This window comes from Silene latifolia, chromosome 11 (genome assembly GCF_048544455.1).
Source record: "Silene latifolia isolate original U9 population chromosome 11, ASM4854445v1, whole genome shotgun sequence".
NCBI lineage: Eukaryota > Viridiplantae > Streptophyta > Magnoliopsida > Caryophyllales > Caryophyllaceae > Silene > Silene latifolia.
In genome coordinates, this window is record NC_133536.1 from 6639904 (window position 1) to 6666967 (window position 27064).

Below are 27064 nucleotides of genomic sequence, written 5' to 3' on the forward strand. Positions count from 1 at the left end.
TCTCTTTTATTTATTGTATTTTATTATTGTATAACAATTGTAAGGTTTATGTCGAAAGTACCTCGTTAAAACCGATTTCTAAAACCGTCTTCAAAACCTTTTTTTTGCGGATTCCCGGAGAGATGACGTCGAGAAAAGACGCAAGAATCGCTGCGCCTCTTGAAGGAGCGCAAGCACTGCTGCGCGCCTCTTCGTGAGGGCCGCCGCAGCTTCGCTTCTTTTCTTCTTCCTCCGTCCTCTGTAATTCGTATCAAATTGATTTCTTTCGTTTTGTTCGTTTGTTAATTCGTTCATCATGATAATTTAATAATTCACATGTATATTTATTCATCATTAATTAACATGTTTTAATTCATCATAAATCCGACTCAAATCCCTAATAATTAATATTTGCGGGTTTTTCGTCATTAAATTCAATTCGAGTTTTAGAAATTCAATTCGTTCATATTGAGTTTCTGGGATTCATTGTTGATATATTTTCACCTGTTTGTTCATTAATCCGTCGTCATTCATCATGTTTGGTTAATAATTCGTTTCGTTAGTTAGTTTAATTAATCATTCATTAACATCGGCCCTTCACATAATTAATCCATTTATTTCCGTCTCATCCATGTTTTACTGTTTTATGACCTCAATCATATGTAAATAATTTGCTAATAACTTTCATCCGAGTCAAATATCGCAATCAATCCATTAAAATTACCAATTAACATTAACGGTTTGCAGTTCCGGCTTCACAGCCAGAGTTCACCCTTGGAACAGACGCAAGAATCGCTGCGCTCTTTCCAAAGGGCGCATGTCTCTTTGCTGTTCCAGGATGAGTTCTGTCTCTGAACTCCTTTCTGCCTTGACGTAGTTTAATTAGTTCATGTATTGATCAACTAATATTCGTATTATCACCTTCTGATCTGTCTTTTTATTCTTTTATTCCTTTTTCTCAAATTATCCGTTTTAAAGGTATTTTCGACATAAATCACCTTTCCAAATGTAATCATTGTAATTTTCATTATTGTAATTTATAATTATTGTATTTCATATTCCTTGTATGTTTTCACATGTAAATCAATATTAAATCCTACTTCGACATTAATTGTATGCTAAACTAATTGTTCACCGACTTAGCCTAATATTCACATGTTAGGATTAAAACTTGGATGTTGCATTGCATGCATATAGCCGACGATATATCAAGTACGAATAACTTCCCTAATCATTAGTAGAGGCCGCTATCGAGGCGGGCGGGATTAGGTGTTCGATCAAAAGAGCTTCCTAATACGTACCCTCACCCCTTACTCCAGATCTCCGTGAGCACCCGTGTTCATTGGCATCCACGAGAGTCATTCTAGACATAGAATGCTAAGGGTTACGATTGCTTAGTGTTCATGTCATTACTTTATGTCTTGACATGACATGAGGTATTCGAACGGTTCCAATTTCCCATAAAATTTGGTGGCGACTCCATACAAAATGCAAACGCTTGTTTTCGCTCCTCACCAAGCGCCCCGTGGCGGCCCGCTGTCCACGCTTTGGCGACTCATTGGGAAATACACTTACGTGTAGCTAGGGTGAAACTTGAACAAGGTTAGGGAATAAGTTTGTACGAGACAATTGTCGGTTTTCATAACTCGGTCTTCCTAGATCGTTTATTCGGCCTTCCTAGGCCCAACCCAACCCATTCGACCAATCGTCCCGTCTAAACGGTCCTAATTCTTATTTGGGCCTAAGGATGGATAGCGATTGACGTCATCCATACCATGATGCTTACTCTTGTTTGTATCAAGGGCCTTCACTACTTGAGGAAATGGACTAGGAATCGGCCTTACTCTTGTTTGGCACGAGCCTCTCCACAGACTTCGGGTTTGATGGTTCGGTATGGCAACCCACCCTTTAAACCAAAACCCTTCTAAATGCACTCAGCATCCCGTTATAATGCTTGTATAAATGTGTAAACCTTACGTGATCACCATTTCTAAACAATACCATGACGAATTTTCAAAAAAAAAAATCAAAACCTTTTTTCAAACAAAAATTTCGAAAATAGGCTTTTATTTAGCGCAAAACCGAGTCGAAACTCTGTCCATATGTTGAGTCAAACTTCGGGCCTAAAACCCATTTCAAAACCAAAAACAAAAAAAAAAAAACAAAAAAAAACAAAAAAACAAAAAAAAACAAAAAAACAAAAAATCCAAAAAACGAAAAAAAACCAAAATATTTTTCAAACCATGTAAATGTAAATATGTAAATTCAATTGGGCTAAGTTAGAGTCGAAGTTCAAACTGACTATGTCCTAGTCGGAACTCTGTCGAGTCATAAACCCGTCTTCCTTTACTTTTTGGGTCTTTTCAAATTCAAGTCAAGTCCTAAGGCGTCACGCCGTCATTTTGGACCCCCTACCCCAATTCAGTTAGGATCTAAACACTCGAGTCACACGTTCCGAGGCTTAACACACGAGTCTCAATGGGCCTCATATTTGAGTCTAAACTACAACAATCTTCTTAACACCTATAAGCAAACCTCGAGTCCAGAATCAACATGTGTCATCAATCCCGTCAATAAGGTCAATCATATAAGGGTCACTCCGTCAAAGTCAACACTCGAGTCTAATTTAAAGTCAAGCACCGTGAATTCAAACACAAGAAGTCGCTCACGACATTTCATGAATTCACAAGTCAAGTCTAGATTTGCCATCTTGTCCCTTCCTTTGTTTGTTGCTCTAGTATGCGTGATCCCATGTCAAATCGAGTTGTAATGCGCGTCATTTCTGTCAAGTAGGAATCCAGCAAGTTCCGTCAATCAGCAAAGTCATGAAGGAGCTCAAGCCACCATCACCGTGTCTCTCCAGGACGTTTATGCCATGGTCCTGCAAGTTCAAGCTACAGTAGAAAATTTGAGCATTCGCGTCCTCTCCCTCGAAAACGGAACGGTGGAAAAGAACACACCACCTAGAGAAACCTATAGTCTAGGTCGTCCAAAGTTTACCTCTTGTAATAACCATCGTCCTAGAAAGCCGAAAACAGCTGAAAGGAAACCTGGGAGGCATCAAAGGGTGCTTACTGATTTAGGCATGTCTTATGCCGATGCTTTGAAGAGACTCTCTACCCAAAGCAAGCTGCATCCAATAGGGCCGACTCCGGATCCACCTTTAGAGAAGCAAGTAAACCTCTGGAAGGGCAACAAATACTGCTTATATCACCAAGGTAGAGGCCATGATATTGAAGAGTGTTTTCTCTTGAAACACACCATCCAAGATATGATCGAAGAGGGCAAGCTTCCTAAGCCACCTTCTGTCGGAAAATCCAAGAAGACCGACCCTCTTGGGTCCAATGTCATTAAACATGACGAAGCGTCATCTCTAGACTGTTCTCATCTCCTCGATCCTCATGATGATAAAGAAATCAATGTCCTCGAAGACGGAGATATCCAAGATGGAATGCTCATGCTTTCCAGGGCCTTTGACAATAAATTTTCCAAAATAGAGGGAGCTATTGATATCCTAAACTCTCGACTTTCCAAGATGGAGAATCAATTTGCTGAAATGGATAGGAAGCTTGAGACCCAATCTTTCAAGATGAAAAGTGTCCAGACAAACCCTCAATTTGGCAGTCTTAAGGAGAAAGTAACTAGTGAACGATCTATTCCTAACAACCCTCCAAGGTCATTTACAAAGGCTACCGAAAATAAAGGCACATCTCCTAGGAAATTTACCAACATTGGTATTACATACACCGATGCCCTTCAGAGACTCATGGAACAACGAATGTTGAAGCCTATAGGACCTACGCCTAACCCTGAAAGGAAATCAAAGTTCTGGGATGAGAACGCCTACTGCAAATACCATAGAGGCAAAGGGCATGATACAGAGAAATGTTACAAATTAAAACATGTCATCCAAGATATGATTGAAAACGGGAAATTGTCTCTCTCTACTTTTAACCCACAAGGTAGCTTAGGCAATCCTCATGGATATACCACTTATCAAGAAACTCTTCTTGATTGTTACCCTTCCAATGTTCCCAATGATGAGGATGGGGTGCTCAAATGGGTGAATGCTCAAAGTCAGATGCCGAAGCCAGTTGCTGGAAGAGAAAATGTTCAATCATGGGCCGATGATTACGAGTCTAGTTCTAGGATCGAGTCAAAGTCCGAGTCCGAGTCCGAGTCTTAGGCTTTCTATCTCATATTTGTTCTAGTATCTTTCTTCGTGTCCATTTCCATTTCCAGTGACAACCTGGGGGCTGTCCCACGAGTCACATATCTTCTCGAGTCTATATACATTTATTATCCATTTCAATAAAAGTACAATTTTCCATCCACATATTCAATCATATCTCTTCCTTTACCGTTTCCTGTGACAACAAGAATTGGTTTGAGACATTTTAAAAATGAACAACAACCACACGTCCCAAGTCGTTGTGAGTATACTTGGACGATGTTCCGTTCTGAGTTGTAGAGGACCTGAGACTCCGTGTTCTTTCCTTTACCTATTCCATGTCTGGCAATAGAAACCACAATATAACCCTAATTTAGGACGAGCCTATCTCAAGAGATTCTAGGACGAATCCAGACCATCTCCCTTGTTTACGATCCATGACGGAAGGCAAGCCCATTCCCCACAATAAACAACCCATGTTACTAAAAAACCAACCTGTTTCACACCAAAGGTGCTAGTTTGACCCAAATTCATAGTAACAAGAAAATCCTAGACAATACGAGCCATACTCAAAGGCAAAGGCTCAATCAAGAGAAATGCCCAAAGTCAATATTCATAGGCCGTAGTTATGCCCGTAATCCAAGACGAAAGAGTCATAAGAACAAGGTTCGATCAAGCAAGTCAAGTCAATACCCAAGGTTAAAGTTATCATCAAAAACCCGAATCAAAAATCTGAGCAAAAAGCCGAGATATATTCCAGACCAAGAATCTGAGTCTGAGTCAAGAACAAGCCTGAAATCAAATGCTATACAGAATACTGCTGAAGAATCAAGACATCAATGAAGATGGTCATCTAGCACCCTCGCTTAGCCTTTCATACATCACACACCCTAAGTCCTTCTCGAGACCGTTACCAGGGAGATAGTTAGGAATTTTGAGAATCCTCTCAAGCTCGTCAAGTATACCCATCCTTTAGGGCCAAGACATGGAAACTTGATCCCACGTCAATTAACCCACCTTTATGTGCTCAGGCTACATCAAGCCAAGAGACTCTATTTCCAAGCCATATTACAAGCCATAACCCCATCAAGCCTTAACTCCACAAAATCAAAGCTCCAGAGATTAGTTCATCAAAGCCTCTTATTACCGAGCTCCACATTCCAAATATCCAATCCAGTTTCACCTTGACCCCAGACACGGAGTCTTCAAATACTTTGCTACCTAGAACGGGACATACCCATATCATCCTTAGGGTCCACTTTTAGGTGTGCTCACGCGACAAGGAAATTTTTTACAAAATTAATTATACCTCTTTGGTCTATGATCAGAGGGAATTATCTCAAGTCGATTCTTCGAGTCACCAAAGGAATATTACCCTTGTGACCCCTGCATTTTAAGGTCCTAACAACATAGCTTAGGCACACACCTGAACTACGAGCATGGTTTGATTTCACCTCTTCAGGTGGATACGTAGGCAGTCCTTTCTTACACAAGAAGGATACAACCACAACACCCAAACAAAATTAACCAAACCTCAGAACTACGATCTGGTTTGATTTCACTTTACGTGAATACGTAGGCAGTCCTCATGGACACAACCATCCCAACTTTCAATCTCAATTGTCAACCATCCCAATTTTCAACCTTTCAACCTCAATTAACATCCCTTCCACAACCAACACCTCTATACTGGGGGCTCCTTATTGTCGCCCAGTCTCCCTTTTTACCAAAATTCCAGAGTCATCTTCTCATCCTGGGGGCTTCTCTTCCAAGATGCCACCCATCCTTTATTCCTCTAAGTCTAGCTAGTACTCGGTCCGGACAATGACAAAGGTTTTAGATCGATTCTCCAAGTCATCGTGCTTCAAGAGGGGTCTCTTTTACAGCAAACGATGGCAAAGGATGTCCAAGTAGAAAGCTAATCTATGGCTCATGTCTTGCTTTTATATGCCCCCATCTTTCTTGCAATTCTTCTACCTTTGGAATTGATACGCGTTGTCACCCATACTTGGCTAGGGGTTGCGCGTACTTAAGCAAAGTCTGTCAAAGTCATCCATGTGTCGCGTCAAGTCTAAGTTGGTGTCGCGTCAGACCAATCTAAGTCCACATTTCGCGTCGCGTCCGCATAAGGTCTACGTCATGTCAAGCCCTATGTCTAAATCCCATTGAATATGCATAAACGCATTACAAGCGATAAATTTCTTTGAACAAGTTTTAAACGACTTTTATAAAGAAACAACTTTTGCTAAACCTATGTGTTTCCTCATTTGAGGTCCATGTGATAATTGCTTACGTGCATATGTGCTTATGTGCTATTTTTTCCTATTGGATCGCATTCTTGTGTGGCTACTAACCATGCAGGTGAGCATCCAGCGCAGCAGTATTTTGCAGTATTGCTCGAATCCTTATATCCAGTAGCGAGATTTTTGCGCAAGATTGCTCGAATCCTTATATCCAGCGCAGTAGTATTTTGCAGTATTGCTCACTCAAGATTTTTCCCATGACGATCAAGATGTTCCTAGTCGTCAATATATTCCCCAGCGAGAGTTCATGACAGCCGATTGCACTTCTCGAGAGACGGAGTTTGTTTGAAAGCGATCTGCGATTTTCCAAATGATTCAATCCAGACAAAGTCATTCCCCAGCAAGAGTTTGTTTGAGACCGACGCAAGCAGATTCAACCTCAAGTTTTGCCAGAGTTCGCTTGAGACCAACGCAAGCGGATTCCCCAGCAGTTTCTACCGACGTCCTGCTGTTTTCAATATTTCTTGTTTCCCCGCGGAGTTCGGCGAAGGTGTCGTTCTCCAGAAGTTCCCAAGCCAAGGCCTCATTCCTTAGGTTCGTAAACCCAAAGTTAGGATTCTTACCCCTAGATTCTTAGATCCCAAAATGGCTTCCTTTAGGTTCATAAGCCTTTAAGCTCCCACACCAACGACCTTAGGTTCATAAACCCATAAATCCTTTAGGAGTTCTCATACCTCACGTGTTTAAAACAAGAATTAGCAACCCAGTAGTTCCTAAACTTAACCCTAGAATCCCAAATCCTCTTAGGTTCACAAGCCTTTAAGTTCCCATACCGACCGTCCTTTTAGTTTCATATACCCAGGTTCACACATCTAGCTCTTTAGGTTCCCAAACTCCCTAGAGTTCATACACTTTTCCTCTTAGGATCACATTCCTTTAAGATCACCTTTTCCTCTTAGGATCATATTCCTTTAGGATTACCTTTTCCCTTTAGGATCACATTCCTTTAGGATCACATTCCTTTTTAGAATCACACTTCCTTAGAGTTCCTACACCCAAACCTTGGTTACCCCTTAAATTGAACTTATATTTGGCTTCCTTCCCGTCGATGCTTTCCTTTAGGGTCCCCACGCCCTAGCATAAATCCTTACTTAACTTTTAGGTCTTAACCTTAGCTCCTACGCTTACCCTTAGCTCCTATGCACCTCCAGAAGCATCTCGAGAAAGAAGTCTCAGGTATGGTCTCTTCTTATGGCTGGCGAGCTTCCTTACGTAGTCTAATGGACTTTAAACGACCCTCCCCGATAGTCGACAGACTCTAAAATGTTCCCGACGACAGGTCCTTGGTTCAGACCCCTTGAGCCGCCTCGCGTCGCCATAGTCGTCAGGTTGTAATCTTCGATTGACCTGATGGCTATACTTTGACTTTCGCCTTGTCCAAGCCTCAGTCAAAGTGGGGGCTCTGTAGACACCTCGTTTCTGCACCTCTCGCAAACCACCCGGTGATGATTGGGCCGCATGTTTGGTACGCGGAACGATTTGTGACAGTTCGTAAGATTATCGTCAAGTGATTGCTCAAAAATTAATGTCAACCTCTTAGTTGTCATCTACGTGCCGATACGGTCGTTTTGGCGATAATTAGAGTACATTCGAGTCCGGTCAAAAACCGTCTCCATTTTCTCGATAACTAAATCCCGAGTCGAATGTTCGGAATGTTCCTGGATATTTCTATTCCATATTTCTCAAATTTTATCTTTTGGCAAATAATATCCCGTAATATTCAAAAGATAATCGAATTAAATCCGTCCTACCATAACTTAAACACGGAAATCTTTCTTAAACAGGAGGAAACCTCCCACGGGAATAGACGCAGAGTCTGCGCCTCTTCCAAGAGACGCGATGGGCTCGCCGCGCCTCTTCCCATGCCCTTCTTTGCATGATTTACGTATCTTTTTTATATCTTTCCGAGATTCACTTCCAAAGAGTCTCCGAAACCCTATTCCTCCGTGTGATTAGTATAAATAGGAGCTTTCGTTCCTCATATTTCTCACGCGAGTGTCCGCCCTTCTCTTCTCCCTTTGCATTCTAGACTTTGTTCTTACTAATTGGCGCCTACGTGCTTGGACTTCCGACCACGTAAGCTCGGATCTTCCGGTACCACCTCTCCGTTGCATGACCGACCAATTTGACCACTACACTCAATCAATCTAATTAATCAACTTGTTAAATCGTTTTCCTCTTACGAGGGCACTCTTTCCTTACGTTCGCGTCGAGCATCACTAATCGATCTTCTTAGTTCTTCTCGTTCCGTCAACATGTAAGTCTGAGGGTGTATTAATCTCTCTTTTATTTATTGTATTTTATTATTGTATAACAATTGTAAGGTTTATGTCGAAAGTACCTCGTTAAAACCGATTTCTAAAACCGTCTTCAAAACCTTTTTTTTGCGGATTCCCAGTAGACAGACGTCGAGAAAAGACGCAGCAACTGCTGCGCCTCTTCGAAGGAGCGCAGCACTGCTTTAGCCTCTTCGTGAGGGCCGCCAGCATTCTGCTTCTTTTCTTCTTCCTCCGTCCTCTGTAATTCGTATCAAATTGATTTCTTTCGTTTTGTTCGTTTGTTAATTCGTTCATCATGATAATTTAATAATTCACATGTATATTTATTCATCATTAATTAACATGTTTTAATTCATCATAAATCCGACTCAAATCCCTAATAATTAATATTTGCGGGTTTTTCGTCATTAAATTCAATTCGAGTTTTAGAAATTCAATTCGTTCATATTGAGTTTCTGGGATTCATTGTTGATATATTTTCACCTGTTTGTTCATTAATCCGTCGTCATTCATCATGTTTGGTTAATAATTCGTTTCGTTAGTTAGTTTAATTAATCATTCATTAACATCGGCCCTTCACATAATTAATCCATTTATTTCCGTCTCATCCATGTTTTACTGTTTTATGACCTCAATCATATGTAAATAATTTGCTAATAACTTTCATCCGAGTCAAATATCGCAATCAATCCATTAAAATTACCAATTAACATTAACGGTTTGCGTTCCGGCTTCACAGCCAGAGTTCACCCTTGGAACAGACGCAAAGAATCGCCGCGCCTCTTCCAAAGGGCGCAGTGATGTCTCTTCGCTGTTCCAGATGAGTTACTCTCGAACTCCTTTCGCCTTGACGTAGTTTAATTAGTTCATGTATTGATCAACTAATATTCGTATTATCACCTTCTGATCTGTCTTTTTATTCTTTTATTCCTTTTTCTCAAATTATCCGTTTTAAAGGTATTTTCGACATAAATCACCTTTCCAAATGTAATCATTGTAATTTTCATTATTGTAATTTATAATTATTGTATTTCATATTCCTTGTATGTTTTCACATGTAAATCAATATTAAATCCTACTTCGACATTAATTGTATGCTAAACTAATTGTTCACCGACTTAGCCTAATATTCACATGTTAGGATTAAAACTTGGATGTTGCATTGCATGCATATAGCCGACGATATATCAAGTACGAATAACTTCCCTAATCATTAGTAGAGGCCGCTATCGAGGCGGGCGGGATTAGGTGTTCGATCAAAAGAGCTTCCTAATCGTACCCCCTCACCCCTTACTCCCGGATCTCTCGTGAGCACCCGTGTTCATTGGCATCCACGAGAGTCATTCTAGACATAGAATGCTAAGGGTAACGATTGCTTAGTGTTCATGTCATTACTTTATGTCTTGACATGACATGAGGTATTCGAACGGTTCCAATTTCCCATAAAAATTGGTGGCGACTCCATACAAAATGCAAACGCTTGTTTTCGCTCCTCACCAAGCGCCCCCGTGGGCGGCCCGCTGTCCACACCTATTGATTTCTGTTTCAGCCTGGGCTGCCTTCTCTTGGATTGTTTCCAATTCTTTGATCTTGGCCAGGGCAGCCGCTAATTGTTGTTCTGCGGTAAGTTCTACCATTTTTTGTGTGTGAATATTAAATGAAAGATGATAAGGAGAATTTTATTGATTGAAGAACTAGATGCCCCACGGTGGGCGCCAATTGTTTTAACAGGATTTTCCTGAAAGGAGTCCGACTTGATAATTTAATAATCAGGGTATCTAGTTCTATATATATTTGGAATAATATGAGCAAATAACAGAAGAAGAATTAAGTATATAGAATAACGTTTTTATTATCTTGATCAGCCGAGTACAATATTGTATGTAAAATCTATGTAATCAAGAATGGAAAGAGATAAGGTGTAAAATAATTGACCAAGATTGAATGACTTTACAAATGTTTAGATTCTGCTATTTATCATTCTACAAATGATACCGTTGCCTTCTTCAACGTCTTTATCCATTATAGGAGTTGTTGCCGGATTAATAGGTCATGCTCCCTATTTACTCGCTTGACCCGTTCCAATCTCAACCAATTTATAGCCTTTCCTCTTCTTTCCGTCCAAATTCATAGATTATATAGTTTTAAGTTTGGACTTGGTCTTCCTTGAGAATAGGGCATGGTTATTTGACTTATGCAATTATATTTCTTGTTTATCTTCTTAATCCAGCCTGCTTCAATACTCCGCCAAGCTATTCCACACCGACCATCAGGCTCTTCCTCCAGGATTTAATGGCCTGCTCGTTATAATATTTCTCAACAGCTAGATAACAGTTAGATTTGTCCGGCCCTTGTCTTAACCAATCAGCCTTGTTAAGTCAGGCCAGGTTATGGTCAGACCAGGCTAAACTGGGCCTAACAATGTACTACATTTTTTCTAGAATGAAGAAAAAAAAACTAGTCATATAAAAGTACTCAAAATAGTAAAAATATATTTTTTCAATTATTCTATTAATAAAAATGGTACCCGGAGCCCTTTTTAAGATTTCGCACAGGGCCCCCAAAATTACCGGGACGACCCTGAAGAAAGTTACGGGGCTTTGAAATATAGTTGGAAAAGAGACTCGAGGTTCGACCAATGCTGGTTTATGGCATATCGACAGCCCCAAATGTCTTTCGTTGCTACTTAAATTTTGCGTGACCGCTTTATCTGACTCGAGGAACTTTCTGTGTGATTTCCGAAGAATTTTGTTCCGCGACCCTGAAATCTCGAAAAACTGTGTATTACACTTCAATTTCAACCGTTTGGGAGGTCGTACCGATCCCTGTTTCTTTTTCTCCCTGTTTTTGTATCACGTGCCCGAGGTCATTTCAGGAGTTATCCTATTCGATTTCAGCCTCGGTCAACGAGTATTAATTCATTTTTCACGATTATCCAAGGTTCAACTAATGCTAGTTTATGGCATAATGGGACCCCCAAATCTCTTCCGATGCTACTCAAATTTTGCGTGGCCGCTTTATCTGACGCGAGAACTTTCTGTGTGATTTCCAAAGAATTTTGTTTCGGGACCCTAGAATCCCGAAAAACTGTGTATTATACACTTTAATTTTAGCCGTTTGGGAGGTCGTACTGGTCCATGTTTCTTTTTCTCCCTGTTTTTCTATCACGCGTCCGAGGTCATTTAAGGTGTTATCCTATTCGATTTCAGCCTCGGTCAACAAGTATTAATTCATTTTTCACGATTATCCAAGGTTCGACGAATGCTAGGTTATGGCATACCGGGACCCCCAAATCTCTTCCGATGCTACTCAAATTTTGCGTGGCCTCTTTATCTGACACGAGGACTATCTGTGTGATTTCCGAATAATTTTGTTCCGGGACCCTGAAATCCCCAAAAACTGTATATTATACACTTCAATTTCAGCCGTTTGGGAGGTCGTACCAGACCCTATTTCTTTTTCTCCCGGTTTTTCTATCACGCGTCAGAATTCGTTTCAGGAGTTAACCTGTTCGATTACAGCCTCGGATAACGAATATTAATACATTTTTCACGATTATCCGAGTTTCGATGAATGCTGGTTTACGGCATACCGACACCCCTAAATGTCTTCAGTTGCTACTCAAATATTGCGTGACCGCTTTATCTGACCCTACGAACTTTCTGTGTGATTTCCGGAGAATTTTATTCCGGGACCCTGGAATCCCGAAAAACCATGAATTTATACACTTCAATTTCAGCCGTTCGGGAAGTCGTACCGGTCCCTGTTTCTTTTTTTTCCGGTTTTTCAATCACGCGTCAGAGTTCGTTTCAGGAGTTAACCTATTCGATTTCAGCCTCAGATTACGAATATTAATACATTTTTCATGATTATCCGAGTTTCGACGAATGCTGGTTTATGGCATACCGACACCCCTAAATGTCTTCCGTTGCTACTCAAATATTGCGTGACCGCTTTATCTGACCCTAGGAACTTTCTGTGTGATTTCCGGAGAATTTTATTCCGGGACCCTGGAATCCCGAAAAACCATGAATTTATACACTTCAATTTGAGCCGTTCGGGAAGTCGTACTGGACTCTGTTTCTTTTTTTCCCGGTTTTTGCTATCACGCGTCAGAGTTCGTTTCAGGAGTTAACCTATTCGATTTCAGCCTCGAATAACGAATATTAATACATTTTTCACGATTATCCGAGTTTCGACGAATGCTGGTTTATAGCATACCGGCACCCCCAAATGTCTCCCGTTGCTACTCAAATTTTGCGGGGTCGTTTTATCTTACCTGAGTAACTTTTTGTGTGATTTCCGGAGAATTTTGTTCCGGGACCCTCGAATCCCGAAAAACCGTGTATTATACACTTCAATTTCATCCGTTCAGGAGGTCGTACCGGACCCTGTTTTTTTTTCTCCCGGATTTTCTATCACGCGTCCGAGGTCATTCAGGAGTTAACCTATTCGATTTCAGCCTTGAATAACGAGTATTAATACATTTTTCACGATTATCCGAGGTTCGACCAATGCTGGTTTATGGCATACCGGAACCCCCTAAAGTCTTCCGTTGGTACTCAAATTTTGCGTCGCCGCTTTATCTGACCTGGGAAACTTTCTGTGTGATTTCTGGAGAATTTTGTTCCGGGACCCTGGAATCCCGAAAAACCGTATATTGTACACTTCAATTTCAGTCGTTCGGGAGGTCGTACCGGACCCTGTTTCTTTTTCTCTCGGTTTCTCTATCACGCGTCAGAGGTCATTTCAGGAGTTAACCTATTCGATTTCAGCCTCGGATAACGAGTATTAATAATTTTTTCACGATTATCCAAGGTTCGACGAATTTTGATTTATGGCATACCGGGCATATGGCTACCTTAGTTTAATTTTATCTACACAAAATTAAGGGGTTTGAAATATAGTTGGAAAAGAGACACTCTATTTCTATTTCTATGGTATTATATAACATATCGGGTAAGTCTTCTTTAAATTATGTGTTATAATTTTATAATAAAACATTATAAAATCATCGATAAAAGACAAAGATATCTTTATTATAATAGTAGTGGGCGAAAATATATTCAATAGGATTATTGAAGTAAAATGTCATTTTGTAACAACAATATTTGTGTAAAATCGTTTTAGCAAATACGGAGTATTTATTTATATATCCCATGTGTTATCTCAATTAATTGATTCGATTCATGTGTTCAATTATGATATTTTGTTTTATCGAAGATGTCTTATACCAATGGTTAAGACAAACCTATTGTGAATAATAGGTCATAAGTTTATTTTCCCTCTCCTCTATTACACAAATTCTTGTTTCAGACGGACACTTTTGGTCTTATTTGTCAGACGGATAAAATGTTGCCATTTTTTAAGAAAATGTAACCAATTAATTCACAAAATGTTATGACTAGAGTTGTCATTTTTTACCCTGAAAATGATGTGAACAATAATGGTAACATGTTATCAGAAAATAACAACATTTTATTGTAAAATGATGACATGTTACCCGTCTTATTTCAGACCAAAAGCAATGGTCTTAAGAAAAACGGACTGCCTCTATTATAATGCGACTTAAAAAATAAATTTATGATATCATGTTTGTTTTATTCCCTTTGCTTAGAATTTCAAGTTGACCGTAGCTAGGGGTACATGGTGAACTCATTTGGAATTAGGCCGTAAATTATGTCGCTCAGACTCGTTTAAAAGTATCCAATATGGATAGGTGTCAAAGTTTCAGACTCGGCTAATTTTATGAAAAATATGCAATCTTTGACTTAAAAGTCCAAGTGTCATACCCTTGTCTGAGTTTAGTGTCATTCGCCCGTCTTCAATGAGATTTGTTGATTAGTTTTAATGTTGTTGCATTCCCAGGGTCTGAACCCGAGACCTCTAGCTAAGCTACAAAAGCCCTTTTCCAGCTGATCTAGGAGGTCATGAGTAAATACTTCCGATACGTTGACATACATAATGCAATTTTGAAATGCATGAATGCAATCTCATTCTCAAAAATGGTTCTAAATGCATAATAATGTAATCATAATCTCGAAAATCATACTTGATACTTTACCATCTGCATATAGATTATAGAATGCACAATATTGGTAAAAAATTTGGAGTAATGAATATTTGTGATTTTTATATGTACCATTTCGACATACTTTTTGAAATCATGTATTTGCAAAATAAACAAATTATGGAGAGGCTTGTTTCTACTTGTGCTGATGGTAAGACATTGCCTGACAATTATGCTTTTCCGCCAGGGAAACGACCAGGCGATCATGTTGTTCCGACATCTCAGACTATACCTGTCATTGATTTCAGCAAGTCGGGAGATCAAGATCGCAATTATATCGTTCAGCAGATTGTTCAGGCTTCCCAGCACTTCGGTTTCTTTCAGGTTTGTTCATACTCTATCAGTTAATTTTGTAAAAGACGCGAAAGGAGAGATTATAACTTATATAAGGCCGAACCCAAGTGAATGTCTTCTGTTGTGAATTTGTGATGTACTGATATGTGTAAATAGGTGATTAATCATGGAGTGCCGAGAAAATTAATGGAAGAAACGAGACGTGTTCTGAAAGAATTTTTTGAGCTTCCTGGTGAGGAGAAAGCCAAATTCTGTTCTGTGGATCTCCATAAAAAGTCCATACTATTCACGGGTAGTATTGATTACGATACAGAAGCTGTTCATTATTGGCGGGATGCTTTGAGACATTCTTGTACTCCGATTGAAGAATGCAAGAAAGACTGGCCCCTGACTCCCCTTAACTACAGGTATAAGGAAAATTGTGTCGAAATTGTTAAAGAGTAAAAAAACACTACAAGAAAAAACCACTCGGGCGACTACAAAGGGCCATTGAAAACAGTCGCCAAATCCTATTTGGCGACTGTAAATAGTCGCCCAATACCAGTCGCGGGCCTTAGTCGCCTAATAGAAATTGGGTGACTGTTTTGATGGTTTTTCCTTAATAACATGATTTCAGGAAGGTTGTGGGAGATTATGTTGTGAATCTGACCGAGTTGGGATCAAGAATTCTAGAGTTGATATGTGAAGGACTAGGGCTTGAACGAGGATATTTTGATGAACTGAGTCAAGTCCCGCTTTTGACAGTCAATCATTACCCTGCATGCCCGGATCCTAGTCTAACGCTGGGAGTTGGAAAGCATTGTGATCCGAACCTCATCACCCTACTTCTTCAAGATGATGTTTCCGGTCTCCAAGTCTACAATAATGGCAGTTGGATTGGAATCGAGCCTATTCCTGACGCATTTGTCGTAAACATTGGATATCAATTACAGGTGAATTATATTGTCTGCACACTTCAGATTAATTTCCTGATAAACAGTGTATTTATCTATAACTGGCAGTCTGGCACCAGACCTAGCAAAATCAATCCGACCTGATCTGAGACCCAAATCGACCTGAACGGCCGAACCCGAATAACACCCGAAGCCCAAATTGACCTGATCCGACCCGAAAATGACCCAACTCGAAAATGACCCGACAAAATAAAACTTTAATTGACCCCAAAAGACCATGAAATGCCTTTTGCTCTCTTAATCATTGACCCGAAAATGACCCAACCCGAAATAACCCGACCCGCTTGACCCGAAAACCCAAAATGACCCGACCCGAACGAACTCGAAAATTCGAGAAACCCGAAATGACCCGACCCAAATTGGCCCGACCCGAACGCGACCCGTTGTGCCAGTTCTAACCGGCACAAGGGTCGGACCCAAGTCATGATGTGTAAGGAGACTAGACCCGTACTGGGATTAACTTTACGAGCTAAGCTAGCAGTCATGAGTAGATTAATCTCCTGATAAACAGTCTGTAACATGTAAATTTGTATGTTCTGACTTCTGACAGATAATTAGTAATGGAAAGTTGAGGAGTGTGGAGCATCGAGTAGTGACGAATGCAAAAGAAGCTCGAACAACTGCAGCGTTCTTCATTGGACCGAGAAATGACTGTCGGGTTGAACCAGCGAAAGCAGTGATAAGCCCGGAAAATCCAGCAATCTATAAGGGTATTCAATATGCTGATCTTGTGAAAACTGTTAGAGCAGCTTTTACAGGACAGTTGGATTGTGCATTGAAACCTCATATGATGGAAACTTAAGTAACCAAGAGCACTCGGGCTCGAATTTCGATACAAGCTTACCCAAGGGCAAAGATTATACATTTTCTTACAAATTACTTATACAATACTAATCATACATGATTGTTGCACAGCATCAAAATGTAATTTGAATGGCATTTATGCCTACAATACTCATCAAGTTTTTTATTTCCTTGATCTAGCATACTACTCCCTCCATCCCGATCATTTATTTCCTTCATCCATCATCCTTGGTATTGCGGCTCTAACGGGGACTAACAACCTTTATAAATCATAATGTCATCAGAAAATAACTCATAACAAAAGCAAGTATGCGAAAGATAATGATAGACTCGACAGAGTTCCTACAAGATGGACTCGACAAAAATAATGATAAGACACCTTGTAAATGGTCTGGTTTGTATGGTCTTCTAAATCCTGAAGATCGTCTTGATAGAGATAGCTCTTTACTTAATTGAATCATCATTTTGTTAGCGGTTCAATGACGATATTGGGAATATGTTGAATTTTAGGCCAATCTTCACCTGATGGCTTCAAGCATCTCTCCGCAAGCTGCCAGGAGCATTCTTTAAGGATTAGTGACTTCAAGTTGGATAGGTTGCTGATCTCGGACGGCAACATTTTCAATCTGGGGCATATGTATATAGTGAGTATTTTAAGGCAGGTAAGGCTATCAATCCACTTTGGAAGTGCCTCAAATGCTTCTGCGTTATATATATCTAGCCTTTCCAAAGAAGTCATTCCTCGAAACTCCTCAGGAAGAAGTTCCATTTGGTCATCCGAAAAATTTACCTCCTGGAGCATGGGAAGGTAGTTTTTGAGGAGGATGACGGGTTGTATCTGCTTAGGTGGCACATTTGAAAGAGATGTTTGTTCTGCAATAACCTTTGTCGTTTTCCCAAAAACAATGAGATGCGACACAGAAGAAATGCCTTGTGGAAAAACTTTGGCCAATGATTTGATAAACTCCATTTCCACATCCAACTTCTCCAATTTGGGAAACGTAGGCGTCCATTCCACGAGTTGGCTTAGACGACCTCGATCTTGAGCAGACTCTGTAACACTCCGCCACCCCTTCAACTGAGGTACGTTCCTTAGGGTGAGATATGTAAGAGACGGAAATAAGGGAGTGGAAGGATGATGCTCATCCATAAGAGCGGCTACCATGTCGTTGTTGTTGGTACTATCATTTTCTATGTAGTGCACCTTATCCAAATTGTCTAAGATTAGATGTTTTAGATGAGGAAGTCTCCCAAAGGAGCACATAAATATGCATTCTTGGCACCCATTGATTTCAACTATAACTAGATTTGGAAGCCATAAATGGATTTGTTCTCTCATCCAACACGGAAACCTCGTCCCTGCGTAGTTCTCTATAAAGAGTTGTTTTAGTTCAGCACAGGGTTTGAGGTTCTCTAGGACCATCTCATCCTGTATTCTGCTCCTTTTAAATCTCATACGCAAGCGCTTAATCCCTTGGATGTTATTCAGATTTGCAGCTTTGGCTTCTGAAACTATATTACTTGATCGATCAACCAAAACGATTGTCAACCAGCCCTTAAGATTTTCCAAGTAACTTAGGTCCGCTAAACTACACGCAAGATTAGCCTTAGATCCATATAGACTGAGAGAGTTGCTTGGTTTCCCTACAACAAAATGGTATAATGTTTCAAGACCTGTCAGTCTTCGCAACTTAAATCCATCCCAGTCATGCATCAGGCTGTTCATCCAAAAATATTTAGGCAACTTAAATCCATCCCAGTCGGTAGTTTTGAAAAATCCTCGATTTAGTAAGCACAACACATATCCTTCCGCCACTTCTTCTAGACTTTGGTCTGTATACTCGCCCTCAACATATCCCATGGCGATCCACAGATGAATGAGAATACTTTTTTGGTATAGAAACCCTTTTGGGAACAAACAGCAGTATGCAACACAAAGTCTTAGCCTTATTCCCAATTGATCATAACTGAGTTTAAGTGTGCCGATGACATCTTGGCCATAAGAGGCAAAATTTTTAAGCTGATCATTCCTAAACGCACGCCATTCCCGAACAGTATATTTCCCAGCTAAAACGCTTCCAATTGCCTGTATAACAAGGGGTACTTTGGGACACATCTTTGCAATCTCCTTTCCGATGCTTTCCACCCCTGGCTCATGCCACTCTGTTGTAGCCACATGTCGAAAGAGACTCCAAGAATCATCATCTCCTAATTCATCAACCAGGTATGGGTCTTGGGTTCCAATAATTTTAGCAACCGTGTTGCTACGTGTGGTAAGGAGAACTTGACTCCCCTGAGCCCCGACCCTGAGCAATGCTCTCAATTCTAACCATTTTGTTCTCAAGTTATCTTCATCCCATACACCATCCAAAACAAGCAGAAACCTCTTCCCGGCAATCGCCTGAAATAGGTGTCGTTGGAGCTGATCCATCTCGCAGTCAAGAGATCGCTGCTCACGTGTGACACATGCTACTATTTTCTGTAACACGGACTTTACACTAAAATGTTGGGTGACGAAAACCCAAAGCTGCAAATCGAAATATCTTTTAATCCTTTCATCACCGTACACATATTGAGCTAATGTAGTCTTCCCAACTCCACCCATCCCAACTATAGGAGCAACAGAGAGGATCCCTGCCGCGTTGGAGGAGTCTAACAGCAAGCTTACCATCTTATCCTTGTCTCCATCTCGTCCAATCACCATATCAGTACTCATATAAGACCCTGATACATTGCTCAATGTTCGGGTTTGGTTCAAAGATGACGAGCTAAATATGCTTCCAAATTGCTCATGGTTTCTTGCAATAAGACTTAGCTCCTCCGTAATACCCTTAATCTTCCTAGCATCCTTAAAGGAGGAGACAAGTTGATTTGAAGCAGAAAAGAACAAGCGCGTCTCTTTGGTGAGCTTACTTCCAACCATGAGTTGTTTCTGCTTGGCTTTTGCAGCTTTTGCATCTTGAAAATCGATTAATTTAGCAAGTCCACGTTCAAGCTTATCGATCACATCTCGTTGAGATTGACTGCACACCTGCAGCAATGAATCTGCGTCAAGAAGAGTCGCTTCAAGGGTATTTTTGATATCGTTAAGCCCTTTTATTTGGGAATCGATATCAGCTTCGCCCGCTATTCTTCTGCAAACTTCCGAACTCACTTTGTCTGCAATAATTTTAACCAGCTCCGTCACAATCGATTCAGCCATCAAGCCTCTCACGGTTGTTTCTTCACAGTTGTATCAGTTTATTTAGGTGAAAGAAATGAACAGGTTCGTCTAATGAATTTGAGGGGCTCGGTTCAAAAAGTCGATTTAAGCCCTCCAAATAATAAGAAAATATTCAGCAAGTAATGCAAGTTTTATATCAGCTTCAAATATTTTTTGTGTTCTGAACTTGTTATTAGACGGCCCTGGAAATGGAAAGCTCATATTGGCATACTAGTATAGATCCCGCGCGAATGCGCGGTTTTTAGATAGGAATATTAAAGAAAATAACAATTATACAAACTAATATTTAACTCAAATTGAAATTTAATTGTAAAATTTATTATTATTAATATTTTGTATTAATCGATGGAAAAGAGAAAGTTCAGTATAATTCAGTTGTAAATATAATACTATAATGAAAGCCCAATTACAGATATGATATAATAAAAGTCCAATTACAGATATAATATAATGAAAGTCCAATTATAGCCAAATTCATTTAAGCGGAAAAATTTTGGAATCTCTTATTCTTTTAGTACAAAGGGGATTATACTACTAGTCGTATAACTTTCGGCTTTATTATATACTAAATTTCAACTTTTTGAGCCAATCCTGCACGCCTGCATTAGTGCACATAACTTTGTCGTATAAATTTTACCGATCAATGGACATTATCTCCAATTCTCCGCTAATTAAGGGCTGACAGTTTATTTAATGAAAAATTGACGGTCCTAATTAGACGTGGCAGTTCACGATTGGATAATTAAAATTTAGTTTTGCTCCATAGATCTCATCACCTCTTGACTATTGTGCTCATTTTGTTTGTATCAAGAAAAAGTTGAGAATAAGAATAACCAGCTACTCTTACTGAAGACGGGTCGGAGCAATGGACGGGTAATGCCACTCACAAAACGGATAAGGGGACAAGGTGGGGGCACCCCCATGTGCTTCCCTCTCTCCTCTACTTGGGTCATTTGTGAGAGAAAATGGTATCAATCACTCCAAAGTGACGGATATGTGCCGTCTTCAATAAGATTTTGTGAAAACTTTTTCATTACCTTCTCATCCACTACCCTTCCTTACCAAAAACCTATTTCAACATATTTCCTAAAATCTAATCCATTTGCTCCAAAAAAAGCTGAACAATGAATCTTACTTCGCGAATTACCCTGATAACTTACTTGTTAGTTGTTAGACAGATTTTCACATTCGGACAAAAATAAGAATTGGAACATTGGTGAATTAATCAAGGAAAATTTGACAGGAACAATCCCACCTTTAACTCATCTTCTAAGAATAGTCCCACCTTTTGATAATCCGAAAATAATCCCACCTTTTAACCTCATCTTCCTTGAACAATCCCCTTATAAAAATGACTTGTTATAGAAGGTAATAACATGAGTGACAGTATGAATTTCTCTTTTAATTCTTTTAGTTCATTACCAACCCTTTCTACCTCCTTTAAATCTCTCTTCATCTCCTTTTATCTCGGTTTATTACAAGGCCATTCGCGCCCAATGCACGGGACCAACGTAATCGTGTTGTGTACTGTACACGAACCGCCATGGAATTGTCGTGTAGAACGCACGGGACTACCGTTGGTCAGTGACATTAATTGATGTGTCATTCAAGTTGATTAGTTTTCTTGGTGGGGAGGAAAGTGGTCTGCTGATTTATTCTAAGTGCATCAATTTATTCCCACCTATTTGTTCGTGTGCATTCAGCGTATTGTCTCAATTTTTTCCCTGATTTTTTTTCATGGACAATGACAAAGTTTCAATTAATCTACAATAATGTTGCAAAAATTTATATGAATTACCAAGTATGATAAGTAAACTAAATGATGGAAAACTAAAAAGAGATATATTGTTTGTCATGATTATAGGTGAACGTGAAGTTGTATGAAAGTCGGAGATGAATTATGGTGGGAGGTGAAAGAGATTAATGGAAGGGGTATTTTTAACCTTTACTCGGGCGAAATATACAATTTGCGGGCGATATAAAGAACTCTCTTTTAAGACACTTAAAACCGTTTAAGCAAGTAATAGGTAAAAGGGATTGTTTAAAGAAGATAGGGTTAAAAGGTGGGTTTATTTTTGGATTATTAAAAGGTGGGATTATTCTTGGAAGATGAGCTAAAGGTGGGATTATTCCCGTCAATTTTTCCATTAATCAATTAATAAATTACGAAGTAATTAACAAATTGAACCGATAAATTGGCGATAAATTACTTGAACCAACGCCATTATCAACATATCAGCACCAATCATGATGATGTAATCAGCACTAGCGTTTGTTCATGGGTTCGTTGTCATGATTATCATTATGTGAGCAACAGTCATAACAATCTTTGTGGAAAATACAATATTTCTTCAAGTTTTGGGTTCATGAATATTGTCATGTTTGTCTCTTCGCTCCAGGTTATTTTCTTCTTGTGATTGAGCCGAGGAACTGGGACTAGTTGTTGTTGATGGTTTTGTGAATGTGACGTTTAATTTCTAGGGTTACACTTTGGGTGATTGGTGGCAAAGCCGACCTAATTGACGTCATTGTTGGTCGAACTAGGTAGCCAACTGGTGTTTGTCGGCTACGAAGGTGGTGGTGGCAGTGCTGGGTGGGGTGCAAAGGTGTGGGTAATTGTTTTTCGAATAGAGAAAAAATGACAAGGGTAAAATCGTAAAATTCGTATATAAAAGAATACAATTCGTATGTGAAAACGGAATTACTTTTTCACATACGAACTTTACTCTTTCACATACATTTTTTCATTAAGTTTCCATATCATACCCTTTACTTAAAACCTAAACACACTAACTCTTATATGTATTTTTTTTCCCCAAGATCGAATCTAATTGTTCCAAAAACTTGACTAATGGATTATAATTCTTCAATTAGTGAATTAATTTTGTTGTTTAACAATCATTAATTTGTTTTGTTAAAAGTAGGGTTTATTAATTAGTTAAACTAATTACCAATTACCAATTGATACGAGTGCTGTCTTAAAACCTATTAACATATGAGATTAAGTGGTGAGATGTTTATCAATTGTTTAACAATGTGAGTTGTGAGTCATTGGAATCATCTAAATTGATAGAAAATGGTGACTTGAAGATATCAAATAGTAATGGGCAAACATCGATTACGCTGAGTTCAAAAAATCAAGGGATTGTCATAACACTTGTTGCTCCTTTTACTAATACCAGCAATTTTGTGTTACGAGAGGTGTTGTCGGAGAAGGACAAGAACGGGGTGGTCGTCAGACGGAGCGGGGTGGTCCGGACAAGAGGAGCGCGCGGCAGAGGGGAGTGTATGGAGGTCGGACAAGGGTCGTCGGAGAAAGGAGGCAACGAGGTCGGCCGGAGCACGGGTCGTCGGAGTACGGTTGTACGGAGGGAGGTGAAGGGTAGGGAGTTGCAAAAATTAATTGAGTTGGGGAAATGACAAGGGTATAATTGTAAAAGACGTATGTGAAAGAGTAAAATCCGTATGTGAAAAAGCACGACCCATGTGAAAAAGCACAACCTTATATAAATTTACGATTAAATTAAGAAAAAGGAATAATTGATGAAGCGGTATCAATACTGTAAAACCTCTTTACATAAGTTGTGGTTACATTTTCCCCCTGTCAGTTAGTAGACTATAATATACCTCATCTGGTATAGTGTTATTATACAACCAATGTTAGTTTAGTCTTTTTCACTCTAATTTTTGTTTCCCTAATTTATGTAGCCTAAATCAATATTCAGTTATATTCAGTAACTGGATATTCAACGCAGTCAAAAAATTTCTCTCTCCCTCTCTCCATATTTTTCTAACTGATTCTTAATTATGCAGTTACTCAATTATCTATTTCTTCAATATTATTTTTTCATCTATATTAAGTCACGATCTTTAATCATAATCAAATATCTATACAAAGAATTACAATCGATGGATGATGAAGCTTATGTAATACATAGTCATGTTTTATTGCAATTTAGCATATAAAATTACAGTGCTCGAAACCTTTCTTACGGAGCTCAAAACCTTTCTTACCAAAATTTTTACATAGTCCTAACAGAGCTCGAAATCTTTCTTACGGAGCTCAAATAGTTACGTATGGAGCTCGAACCCTTTCTTAAAAAAATTGTACATAGTCTTGGTTTATTGCAATTTTAGCGTATAAAATTACAGAGCTCGAAACCATTCTTACGGAGCTCGAATAGTCACGTACGGAGCTCGGAACCTTTCTTACGGAGCCCAAATCATTGTCATCATCAGTGTCTTCTTCTTCACCATTTTTTGTCTTTTCGAAGGCCTAAGAGTATAGGGATGTCATTGGGCGGAGCGGTGGTGGATATAGATTCCCTCGTACCCGTACCCACCCAGAAAAACTCGTACCCATCCCCGCCCCACCACCCGTGACGGGTAGAAGTTTCCAAAACCATCCCCGCCCCAACGGGCGGAAATATAAAGCCGTACCCTCCCCGCTTACCCATTAACCTGCTACACCATAATTTTATTCGATACATTTTTTCGGAAAGGTTGATTTAATCATTATTAATTTCCATTTTTTTAAAATTTATCATTATAATTTTAGTTTTTTACCAAAGTTAGTAAAAAACTTTATAAAATAGCTATTATTAACATTATATCTTAATTATAACTAAATAAGATTTAAAAAATTGTTTTAATCGTATTAATTTTTTTAATGATTGGCGGGTATGAGGCGGGTAAGATGCAAAATCCATCCCCGCCCCATTACCCGTGGCGGGTACTGTAAGTCTGTAACACCCCACGATAATTGAAGAGGTCCAGTGATAGGCTTAAATGACTAGTGCTTAAAGGGATTGGAAGTACTACTCATATCAACAAAGTGCACTTTCTTTTATGGTCATCCATGCGAAAGAACTCCAAAGTTAAGCGTGCTTGGCTGGGAGTAGTTTCAGGATGGGTGACCTCCTGGGAAGGTTCCCGGGATGCGTATGAGTGAGGACAAAATGTCCTATAAAGGACCCGTGTTGATCTGTGGGCCATGTACACAGCCTGGTGAGCTATCATAAGTAACCGCTCCCGATCCGGTTTGGGTCGGGGTGTTACAAGTGGTATCAGAGCAACCCTGCGACCGTGTGGTGATCGGAGGCAGTTGTTATACGCTCCTGGAGGCAGTGGTTATACGCTCCATTGTGATCACACACCGAGCGGGGAGGATTCTGGGATAGCGGTTATGCTCCCAGGCGCAACGAGGACGTTGCGTTCTTCAAGTGGGGGTGACTGTAACACCCCACGATAATTGAAGAGGTCCAGTGATAGGGTTCCCGGGATGCGTATGAGTGAGGACAAAATGCGCTATAAAGGACCCGTGTTGATTTGTGGGCCATGTACACAACCTGGTGAGCTATCATAAGTAACCGCTCCCGATCCGATTTGGGTCGGGGTGTTACAGGTACAATTTTCGTACCTGCACCCGCCTCACCACCCGCCAAAGCTCTACCCATCCCCGCCCCAACTGGGGCGGGTGCGGGGCGATATCCACTTATACCCGCCCCCTGACATCCCTACCTAAGAGAGGGAATAGACAACATGAATTGTGATATAAAAGTAACATACAACCAGTCTGTAATATATAATTGTTCTACGAAGTTAGCATTCATGAACTCGAAATTTTTGTAGATTACCTAGGTTTATGCCTCTAGATTTTTCTAGATTACCAAGGTTTACCAAAACCCGGAATGAAAAATGCAAAGAATAACGCAAGAGATCATATTATTTCAGTAACAATAAGTGCTTGTTTGTTTGCCCATCAAAATCTCATGCATTGCATTATTTGGAACTTGTTTGGTTACCCCAAATATTGCAAAATGGAGAAGTTTTCAAATCCCATGAAGTTCCCAACTCCTACATTATATAAGAGTTTAATTACCTACCCCTCTTAGGTAATTGAAAACTCCTTCATTTATTCCCCCACCCAATTTACCCTTAATAAAATATGTTATTTAGATTAGATAAAGGTATATTTGTATTTATAAATCAAAATCATGTGAATTGGAGTAGTTTAACCAAACATAACATTGGAGTTTAATTCATGGGAAAAACAAATTCCCCTAAAGCTAACCAAACATATTTTTGTCATTTCATGGGAATTGTGTACAGAATTTGGAATCCGGTGAGTTGCAAATTACCACATGAATTCAACTCCTGCATGAACCAAACGAGCACTAAACCCAAATCATCAAGAATATAAAACTAAAATATATTGTCGATTGCATATCTTTTTCCATTATAGAACAAATTGGAGAGTAATGGAGGTTTTCTGAGAGAAATGTGGAGAGTTGAGAGGCTGAACGAATGTTTTTTGAGAGGTTTATGATTTTTTTTCTTTTTTTTTACTATTGGGTTGGATAATTGGACAGTTGTATAATGCTCATATACAAGTGGTTATAGGATGAAATTTGTGCTTTACAGATTAGAATATCGTTGTTTTACCGTACATTTAAGCTGAGACTATCTTATAGAAATGGAGAGAAAGTATTCAAATTGAAAAATAATGATACATACTCCGTCTGATTTAGAAATGCTCTATTTGTTCCGGTTGTAATTTCGGAGCAGTGTTGTTACCACGTGAGCTTGTTGAATGATGTCGTTGACTTGACTCTTCCTTTCGTTCTTTCCTGTTTAAGATGAAAAAACCGAGGACTCGGCTTGGGGCCAAGTGTACTCACTCCGACGCTCAAGTCAGTAAACTTAGAGAGATAAGTTGTATGTTACTTGGCGAAGTATATTGTAGAGAGATAAGGGAGTTTATACCAGATTATGTGATTTGTGAGATAGATTTGGGATAGATTTGGGATCATTTTCTCGTTGAGAGAAGTCGAGTATTTATAGACTTTCACCTTTTGTCACGTAGTGTCCAAGTGGCCAAGTGGCAGAGGAGGTGGAAAGAATGTTCTACCCTCGGCCGGGTGACCCATGGCAGGCCGGCAGGCCTGGTTGTCTTCATGCCGAGGGGACTGGATGTGAGTACACGGAT

At 39.6% G+C, this 27064-nt stretch overlaps 1 protein-coding gene and 1 long non-coding RNA gene across 2 annotated transcripts in view; both read left to right on the plus strand.

Annotated features, from left to right (window-relative positions):
• LOC141610822 (uncharacterized) overlaps nt 1-27064 on the plus strand; it is a 266728-nt gene that overhangs the window by 154177 nt on the left and 85487 nt on the right. The window lies entirely within an intron of this gene.
• On the plus strand, nt 14912-17002 carry LOC141612664 (hyoscyamine 6-dioxygenase-like). Its single transcript, XM_074431471.1, has 4 exons — nt 14912-15126; nt 15253-15503; nt 15713-16028; nt 16600-17002. The coding sequence occupies exons 1-4, from the start codon at nt 14923-14925 to the stop codon at nt 16849-16851; spliced, it is 1023 nt and encodes a 340-aa protein (XP_074287572.1). The 5' UTR covers nt 14912-14922; the 3' UTR covers nt 16852-17002.

Coding starts and splice junctions, on each gene's coding strand:
- LOC141612664 (XM_074431471.1), top strand. CDS start 14,923: ATGGAGAGGCTTGTTTCTACTTGTGCTGATGGTAAGACATTGCCTGAC. Junction 15,127..15,252: donor AGCACTTCGGTTTCTTTCAG/GTTTGTTCATAC, acceptor ATGTGTAAATAG/GTGATTAATCATGGAGTGCC. Junction 16,029..16,599: donor ACATTGGATATCAATTACAG/GTGAATTATATT, acceptor GACTTCTGACAG/ATAATTAGTAATGGAAAGTT.